This window comes from Cyprinodon variegatus, unplaced genomic scaffold (genome assembly GCF_000732505.1).
Source record: "Cyprinodon variegatus isolate N-32 unplaced genomic scaffold, C_variegatus-1.0 Scaffold1639, whole genome shotgun sequence".
NCBI classification, from domain to species: Eukaryota; Metazoa; Chordata; class Actinopteri; order Cyprinodontiformes; family Cyprinodontidae; genus Cyprinodon; species Cyprinodon variegatus.
In genome coordinates, this window is record NW_015152092.1 from 55,357 (window position 1) to 65,095 (window position 9,739).

Here is a 9,739-nt window from a genome sequence, read left to right on the forward strand (position 1 = left end):
CTGTGCATATTTACGACAGTGCACTTTTACTTTCGCCCTCTGGGGGGAGCCTCGCTGGCAAATCAACACCGGTTGCATAGTATACCTTTAAGTACGCATCTCCTGATGAGCAGATGAGAGACAGGTGGTGCGTACGGCTCTTGCTCCAGGAGATTTCATGTGCCCTCTGGTGGAGAAAGTGGACAAACCTCCAGATCCCAACAATCATCATGGGGAAAAACAGTAAATATTTTTGCCAACTAAGATGTGATTTATTGGCAACATATTTTTGCTGTCATAATCTTTTCCATAATTTTTGCATCTATTATAATCATTTAACATTGTCCACCGGCTTAATGCAGTTGTGGATTTTTTATTTATTATTTTTTAAATTATCATTAGTTTTTTTATTTTATTTAGTTTTGTAGTTATTAGATTTCTTTACATTTATTCACAATTTTTAGTTTCTTAGATGTTAGCTTTCTTTACATATATTCACAATTTTAGTTTCTTTGTTTTTTATATTCATAAATTTTCCTTTTTTTATAATATCGATTACACAAGGATAATATCTTTTTATAATCGAAAGGGTGGACTGTTGTCGGAAAATTTTGATCTTTCTTCTATTATATATTAATACTCATATTTACTCACTATAAAAGTTTTCACTCAGTCTGTTTCTCTCTCAAGGTCACACCATTCCCTGCAGGATGCTGTTTCTAGACCAGACATAGCTTCTTCCCATAACAAATCAGGTTCTTTCTCAAGGTTTATTCATAACATGTTACTGTTTAACCAAAGAGTGTGTAATTTGTTATGACTCTGACTGCTTTCCATTGTTGTAAGTAGGGGGGGACGAACCCTGCCCAGATCAGAACAGAGCAGAATGCTGTGCCATGATGACTGTTCTCTCTTTGCAAAGATATTAATAAATGTGCCGACTGAGTGAAATCCATCGATCTCCGTTTATTTAACATGGATGAATAGTTGAATACTTTTTTGCCATGACAGTGATAAAGTTCATTATTTTCCATAATGAAATGATAAAACTTGAACAATAATATATTTTAGATTCATTCAGATCAAATATTTAAGGATACAGATGATTTTGGCATACAGCTCATGAAAACCCAAAATTCTTATCTTACAAAATTAGAATATCATGAAAAAGGTCTCTAAATGAGCTATGCACCTAATGATCTGAATCAACAAATTAGTTCTAAACACCTGCAAAAGATTCCTGAGGCCTTCAAAGCTCCCAGCCTGGTTCATTACTCAAAACCCCAATCATGCACTGCAAACAATGTAAATCTAAATAAGTCATTTTTTCTTAAAATAAGTGCATTTTGCCTTGAAGTGAGGAGGCAAGTGAGACACTTTGCCAATGGAACAAGAAAATCTACATTTAAAATAAGAAAAAATAACTGCATTGTCTTATTTCAAATGCATATTATCTAATTATCTTGTTCTAAGAGTAAAAATACTAATTCCATTGGCAAACGATCTTATTTACCTGCTCAAATTAAAAGTATATTCCCTTAATTTAAGAATTTTTGTACTTATTTCTAGATCGTTTTTACACTGTGGATAAGACTGTCGACCTGACTGCTGTCCAGAAGGCCATTGTTGACACCCTCAAGTAAGAGGGTATGACACAGATATTTCTGAACCAATAGGTTGTTCCCAGAGTGCTGTATCAAGGCAACTCAGTAGGAAGGAAAAAGTGTGGCAGAAAATGCTGCACAACGAGAAGAGGTGACCGGACCTTGAGGAAAATTATGGAGAAGGGCCGATTCCGGACCTTGGGGGACCTGCGGAAGCAGTGGACTGAGTCTGGAGTAGAAACATCCAGAGCCATCGTACACAGGCGTGTGCAGGAAATGGGCTACAGGCGCCGCATTCCCCAGGTCAAGCCACTTTTAAACCACAAACAGCAGCAGAGGCGCCTAACCTGGGCTACAGAGAAGCAGCACTGGACTGTTGGTCCAAAGTACTTTTTTTAGACGAAAGCAAATATTGCATGTCATTTGGAAATCAAGGTGCCAGAGTCTGGAGGAAGACAAAATGCCAGAAGTCCAGTGTCAAGTACCCACAGTCAGTGATGGTCTGGGGCACCATGTCAGCAGCTGGTGTTGGTCCACTGTGTTTTATCAAGGGCAGGGTCAATGCAGCTAGCTATCAGGAGATTCTAAAGCACTTCATGCTTCCATCTGCTGAAAAGCTTTATGGAGATAAAGATTTCATTTTTCAGCACGACCTGGCACCTGCTCACAGTGCCAAAACTACTGGTGAATGGTTTACTGACCATTGTATCACTGTGCTCAATTGGCCTGCCAGCTTTCCTGACCTGAACCCCATAGAGAATCTGTGGGATATTGTGAAGAGAAAGTTGAGAGACACAAGACCCAGCACTCTGGATGAGCTAAAGGTCGCTATGGAAGCATCCTGGGCCTCCATAACACCTCAGCAGTGCCACAGGCTGATTGCCTCCATGCCACGCCGCACTAAAGCAGTCATTTCTGCAAAAGGATTCATGACCAAGTATTGAGTGCATAACTGTACATAATTATTTGAAGGTTGACTTATTTTGTATTAGAACACTTTTCTTTTATTGGTCGTATTAAATTTGCTAATTTTGTGAGATAGGAATTTAGGGTTTTCATGAGCTGTATGCCAAAATCATCCGTGTCCTGAAATATTTCAGTTAGTGTGCAATGAATCTAAAATATATGAATGTTTAAGTTTTATCATTACATTATGGGAAATAATTAACTTTATCACAATATGCTAATATTTTGAGAAGGGCCTGAAATTAAAGGAACATTTTTCTACAATTCTAGATGATAAATTCCTTATACTTAATTTTCTTACTATAATAACTAATGGCAACAGTGTAAAATTTAACTTTGCATCATCTTGAAAACCTGTTTATTTTGGTATGTGATGAACAACAAGTTGGGGCAGAAATTAATTTCTGGATGAAAAAATATTTTGTTGGGTTTTTTTTATTTTTTTTTTAATACCCAACAGGCCATAACAAAAAATAAGTTAACTAACATATCTATATAAAAAATGAAAGTAGAAACTAGAGATAGTTCTAAAAGAAAAAAATACAAGGAGTAGACGTAAAATGGTTTTTAAAAAAGTATATATAGTCAAAATTTCTACTAAAATAAGGTAAGGAAGTGTTTGTACTTTGTTACTTGATGCCTCTGATAACAAAATTATAGCTCTCTTGTAAAAGAAATAAATAATATCAAACAATATTCTAAATCTGACCTCTTCTGTATCAGAAAATACAGCTTCAACAAATTACCTCATTACAGCATCCACTGTTTTCCCAGGTCTAACAAAGTATTCAGTCAACTTTGTATAATAACTCTAACCTCGCACAGTTTTTTAAATGTTTTTCATCGTCTATGTGAACTTTTAGATCTCCAGTACCTTTATAGACACTGAAAAATATGTGCCAACTTTGCACACGGTGCACTCAGCCTCCCACTTGTCGTGACCGGGATGGTACGTGCAAAATTTCTTTTGAAGTTCATCTGTGAAGCTGCACTTGTGTCCAATGCTGCTTGCTCTGCTCCCCGTGTGTGTGGGGGTGTCTCTCCGGACCCTCCCACAAGGCAGTCACTTCAGAATTATGTCGGGCAACAAAATACTGTAGTATTCTGTTCAAAAACTAGCATTGCAGACATTGAATAAAAAATGTTTTCACTTGATTTTATTTGGTAGATTTAAGCATATGATTATGGTCCCATGAAAAAGTGAAAACTGGAAATTTTCATTACTTTATATTTGTATGTAAAAAGTGGACATGTCTGGTAAAGGGGGCATTTGGATAACTAGAAATAACTGAAATAAAATGTTGATCAATAATTGATTTTGTAAGTAAACACTGATGTTTAAACTTCCATCTCATGTGTTAATATTGTACTCCAGGATTAGTATGATACAAATTAAACATATGAGCAGCTGCTCAGTCCTTATTTTATACTAGCTTAGGAAAACTTAAGGCCTAAAAGCTCAAAGTGTGCTTTGCAATGTAAATTTTCATGTCAAAGTCTGTATGAAGGGGGGCTGCTCAGTGGCGCAGTAGGTAGCACTGATGCCTTGCAGCAAGAAGGTTCCTGACCCAGGATCTTTCTGCATGGAGTTTGCATGTTCTCCCTGAGCATGCGTGGGTTCTCTCCGAGTACTCCGGCTACCTCTCACAGTCCAAAAACATGACTGTTAGGTTAATTGGCTTCTCTAAATTCTCCTTAGGTGTGAGTGTGAATGGCTGTATGTCCTGTTTGTCTCTGCATTGCCCTGCGATGGACTGGCGACCTGTCCAGGGGGTACCCTGCCTCTCGCCCATTGACTGCTGGAGATGGGCACCAGCACCCCTCGCGACCACAATTGGGACAAGCGTGTCAGATGATGGATGGATGTATGTCTGTATGAATGAATGAGGGAGTGAGCAAGAAATACTGCTTGATACACATCAGCATGCCCCAGAATAAATAATAAATTAAAGCTAGTAAAACATGTTTTTATTCAATAACTGCAATGCTGGTTTTATTAGATGTGATAGTATCATATGATTTAGTAAATAGTCAACAACTCAAAAGTTATTGGAGAGTTAAAACTATATTTCCAAATCTTGTCAAACTTGTCTACAAGAAATGGTTGGATGTTTTTATTTAGGCATGTTCAAATGTAAATTACTTATATAAAAGCAACAGGAAATATTTTCTATTTGAAGATGTGTTTATTTTTGACTTTTTTTTTAGGAATTTTGGAAAAAGGATTGGAAAATGTTCAACATACTCTATCAATCCATGTTTCTGTCCCACTGGATCAGTTTTATTTGTTTCAGTTGTACATCAATAAACAGTGTTTAAGTTGATAAGGGTTCTGAATGTTTGACTCAGAACATTCCCTTTCTATAACGATGGATCAGCTGTGAGACGTCCTCTTTACACACTTTAATCCAGCCATCCTCTTGCATGTGGTACACTGCAAAATACAGATAAAATAACATTAAACACCAATAAAACACTTGAACAGAACTAATAGAAATTATAAAGAATTTCTGGTGCTTATTAACTACTAATTTGTATTATTCATAGATTACTATTCTTATTTTCCTGGAAAACTTGTCCTATAGAGAAAATTGTGTAAAATTATCCACCAGCTGAAAAATTTCTAAATAAAAAACTAATATGGCATGATACAAAACCTCAATAACTTAAAACATTAGAGCTTTTTCCCTGACATTTACCAAAACAACAAAAGCAGATTTTGCTGTTGAAAACAGCTTTTAAACTATTGAGCAAGAAACAGCATAGCATAACATAAATAGATAACATAAAGTAGTATATATAATCAGTAAAGTCCATAAATATTATCCAGGTGTACTCACTGTTCACTACTCCACCAGAGTAAGCATCTCTGTGAGTAGCATGAGCAATGCCCCGACAGCCGAGCTCATACGCCTCCTCTACTGTCATGTCTTCCCTGTAGCCGCTGTCCACCACTCCATAGGCATAACCGTTCCCACAACCAGTAGAGAACATCCGACCAGACAGACGAGTCCCATTTTCATCCACGTAGTACAGACCAGGGCCCTGCAATAGACACGATTTATTTATTTATTTTTTAAAATAACCTTGGTTTCTGTATGATGCAAGCAAATCCTAAAATCCATTTTCAAACACAAGATTAACATTAAACACAATAATGATGTTAATTTTTTTTCTTAGTGGTATGTTTTATCTAAAAAATTTGTAAAGTCCATCCAAGACTTGACAAATGTTCATCAACCAGACTTTGCCATGTATTTATGGACCTTGTTTTGTGCTCTGGTGCATAGTCATGGTAGAAGAATAAGTGGCAAGCTCCAAACTGTTTCCACAAAGTTGGGATCATGGGATTGTGCAAAATGTCTCGGTATGTTAAAGCATTCACAGTTCCTTTCACTGTATTTAATGGGCCAAGTCCAGCTCCTGAAAAAGAACCTCACACTCTAGTCTCCCCTCAGCCACACTTTACGCTGTGCACAGTGCAGTCCAGGCAACTGCCAAACCCAGACTTATCCATTAGATTTCTAGATGGAGAAGCACGATTGGTAACTCAATAGAACTCGTCCCCACTGCTCTGGAGTCCAGTAGCGTTTGGTCAGATGCAGTCCACCACTGCACCTGACACTTTGGATTGCACCTAGTGATGTATGGTTTGGATGCAGCTGCTCCACATTGAAAACCCATTCAATGAAACTCTATGCTCACTGTTCTAGAGCAGGTCACATGAAGTTTGCATCTGTGTAGTGATCAACTCTGCAGAAAGTTAACGACCTTTTCGCACTATGATCTTCAGCATCTGCTGACCCCGTTCATTCAGTTTATGTGGCCTACCACCTAGTGAGTTTTTAGCTCACATCACTTGTCCTTATGCGGGAAGAGGAGAACAGCAAGAATTAAACATATTTGGAGATCAGATCCCTGACACTGTCAGTTCAAAAGCGTTTGCCTTAGTGATCTGGCGTTATTTCAGCCTAAACTGTCCAAAGACTCCATTGCTTTATCAGGCGAAATTAAAATCTTTGTTTCTCCATCGCGTACAGTCCTCATTCCCAAACACTTTCCATTTTTTTTATGATACAGCTGACAGTTTACTAAAATATTTAGGAGCGAAGGTATGATTTCACCTGTTGTGTTGATATCACAAATTAGTCCAATATCAGCCTAAAAATGGGTACTGGAAATATATTAGTGTGCATCTAAACTCTGCTATAAGCAAGCAGATACAAAAACTGCTCTTCTATTTAGAGTAACAATGCATAATTTGGCATAATTTGAAATATATTGTATTAATATTCTAGCCTGATAAACCAGACTTGATGTGAGATTAAATGTGAAGTCTGGCCCCGATGACTGAGACATCGGAAGATTGTTGATGAGAACAACCCGTTGTCTTTCAAACCATGTCTACATGACGGTAAAACTGCAAATACGTCCTTCTTAAAAATGAATGAGCATAGAGCCTCTGCCTGCTCACGTTTCAACGAAAACCCCAAGTATAATCCTACCAAGACTGATTCCAAAGCTGAGTCAAATGAGAACTGTTCAATATTTGTTTGCATCTTCCTTGTTGTACTTTCTCCAGCGCCGCTCAGCTTTGTCATCATGCCCTCTAAATTCAAAACACATCTCTGCGTTGTGATCGGCCCACCAGTTCTAGGGCCTGGGGCATTGATCGAGGCTAGACCAACTCGCAGGCAAAAATTATTTTGGCCACGGTGGGTGGGGCTAGTTTACTAGGCTATTAATATTCAGCACTTTACACAAATCGATGCTCTATTTGGATTGCCCTTCTCAAAAACTCACCTACGTAAGTTGAGAGGGATGGAACCGTCACTAAATTGGTCATGTGATCCAAAACTGCACTTTATCGCAGTCTGAGCTCTAACTATACCCTTAAACAACAGAGCTAACTCAACTAAAAGTGATTGTTAGCAGATCAAGCAACTTTGAAACCTGATCAGACATATGTATGACTGATGTAGGATTTAATCTAGAGGGAGGAACGTTTCCTTGTCTTTATAAGAAACTCCATGTCTTCCTGACCTGTTAGTCCAAACTGTGCTGCTCAGGCTCGAAAATAAGGAGGAAAAAATTATAATTTTTCAGTAGTGCAGCACTGCCATTGTTTTCAGGAAGGATAAACCTGGAAGGTATAGGGCTAGCGCCCCTAGTGGCTATATGTTAAGTAGTGGTTTATAATTTGTTGTTTTCATATCTAATGTTGTTCAATGTTATTCTCTGTTTAAGTAATATCAGTTATTTAAGCCTTTTCTAACATTCTTGATAAAAAATAATTAATAAAGGTATGCATGATTCATGGTGTTTTAATAGACAACATCAGTATTGTGTCAGAAATTAAAACCTCCATCGGGACAACCTGTAGTCTTTCCACCGACTGGGATCGGCTGCATATATGGATTCTAGACCTAAATGTTATCTGTACGAAAACTGAAATGACACATGTCATTTCCAGAATATTAGTCATAGACGGAGCAGTTATAACAAAGCATTGTAATTGCAGGTATTGCAAAGCACAATAAAATAGGACCTAACATGGAGCCTTGAGGAACTCCGTATGAAAGGGGAGAAACAGAAGATGAAAGCCGTATTAAATGAATAGAGAACCTTCTCTTGGATAAGTTGGACTTAAACTATTACACAGCTGTGCCTTTAAAATCAACATTAACATGATCACCATCACAAACACTTTAAACAGTTGAATCAGAAGTTAAAATTATACCATTGTACATCCTAAAAGGTGTCAGAGTCAGTGCTGTGATAAGACTTAATCTGGATTAAGCGTCTCATATACATCATAAATTTGCACGTAATCATGTAGATTAATAAGAAACATTATGTTTAACAAGTAGGGGAAAGTTGTCCTAATGTTTGTTTTTTGGTTTTATGAAAAATGTGTAAGTTTTGGACTTTTATTAAATCTAAACTTTCTTTTAACCACAGATTTACATTCAACTACTACTACTATAGTTCTGTTTTTAAGAAGGAGAATACAATAATAACATTCAGTTCTACCTTAGAGCTTCTAATGATAATAGCCTTTTGCACAGAATTTCCTGAGGCTATAAATGTTTCTTTCTTTTGTGGTATCCTTTATTAAAAAAAAAAAAAGCCCACCTCTTTGTCCCATCCACAGACCATGCTCCCCACAGAAAGGCCCATTCCTTTATAACCCAGCATCATGTTGCACAGCAGCTTAGAGGCGGCAGCTACAGAGATCCGGTGGTTGTTCCTCAGCCTGTACAGCCTACAGGATCAAAATAAGAATAAGAAAATATGCTTGTGAATTAATAATCAAAGAAGTTTACTAATAAGCTCTTAATTCAACTTAAAACGCAAAACCCCTTGTTAATTTTAAAAAGGAATTTGATGTGCTGTACAAAACATTTAGCTTTATTGTTTTTGCTTTCGTCATGTTTAAAATGTCTAGGATCGTGAAACTTCTGTTTTTATATTAAGCAAAGATACAATGAACAAATAAAACAAAATGCTGAATAGTATCTCTTTGCATGTGTACTAGAAAATAATTCAAAACAAAGACCTGCATTCTTTAGCCAGGAGTCTCTCCCAGTACTGACAGTCTGCAGCGCTTCCAGACATGGTGCCCAGCAGGTATGGATTGATCTCTATCACCTTGTTAACATCATTGGATGCTGCAAAGGAGAAAAATATTTATGTAAAAAAGAGCTATAATATGTAAAACTCTTTCTCTGAAGACAAATCACTTGAAATTGAATAATGTTATAATTTTTTATAATTTGGTGGCTTTTTGTTTATTTTTGTTTTCTTGCCTGTAAGAGCTTCTTCAAATGTTTCAGTAGCCCTACTGCTGTGTTCATGGCTCCTCCAAGACCCACTAAGGGTTCTCTAAAGGTCCTCCTGTTTACAGGGCAAGTTTCTCCAAAGGTTCTGAGATTTCCCTGACTGATCTCCAGACAGGAAATCTGAGGCTTCTTTCAGCTGGCCTCTGTGTAGCCAAGTAGTGCTTAGGGCTGGGTATTGTTCAAAGATTTTCGGTTCCGGTACCAATACCAATACCTTCACTTCGATACCGGTTCCTGAACAATACTTTTTTCGATACCAGTTTTATAATATCAATTCGAAGAAAAAGAAAATTACACAACATAAAAAAAGTAAAAATCTTGAGTTTTATTTTAAGCTCTGATTTTTCC

At 37.2% G+C, this 9,739-nt stretch overlaps 2 protein-coding genes across 2 annotated transcripts in view; one reads left to right on the forward strand and one right to left on the reverse strand.

Annotated features, from left to right (window-relative positions):
- Positions 1 to 1,622, forward strand: part of LOC107104175 (major histocompatibility complex class I-related gene protein-like) — a 51,700-nt gene extending 50,078 nt beyond the window's left edge. The window contains exon 9 of the mRNA XM_015404117.1: positions 1,549 to 1,622. Coding sequence (XP_015259603.1) covers positions 1,549 to 1,622 — 74 coding nt within the window. The remainder of the gene's footprint in view (positions 1 to 1,548) is intronic.
- A 3,183-nt stretch (positions 1,623 to 4,805) lies between these two features.
- LOC107104176 (proteasome subunit beta type-8-like) lies at positions 4,806 to 9,224 on the reverse strand. Its single transcript, XM_015404119.1, has 4 exons — positions 9,109 to 9,224; positions 8,685 to 8,814; positions 5,390 to 5,594; positions 4,806 to 4,983 (listed from the first exon to the last, which is right to left on the reverse strand). The coding sequence occupies exons 1-4, from the start codon at positions 9,165 to 9,167 to the stop codon at positions 4,895 to 4,897; spliced, it is 483 nt and encodes a 160-aa protein (XP_015259605.1). The 5' UTR covers positions 9,168 to 9,224; the 3' UTR covers positions 4,806 to 4,894.
- Between the last annotated feature and the right edge of the window lie 515 nt (positions 9,225 to 9,739).

What these genes read in the sequence shown, in the direction of transcription:
- LOC107104176 (XM_015404119.1), bottom strand. Translation starts at nt 9,167, where the DNA reads ATGTCTGGAAGCGCTGCAGACTGTCAGTACTGGGAGAGACTCCTGGCT. An exon ending in TCTGTGGATGGGACAAAGAG is followed by an intron (nt 5,595 to 8,684) that starts GTGGGCTTTTTT and finishes TGTCTATTGCAG; the next exon opens with GGCCCTGGTCTGTACTACGT. An exon ending in CTCTGGTGGAGTAGTGAACA is followed by an intron (nt 4,984 to 5,389) that starts GTGAGTACACCT and finishes TGTATTTTGCAG; the next exon opens with TGTACCACATGCAAGAGGAT.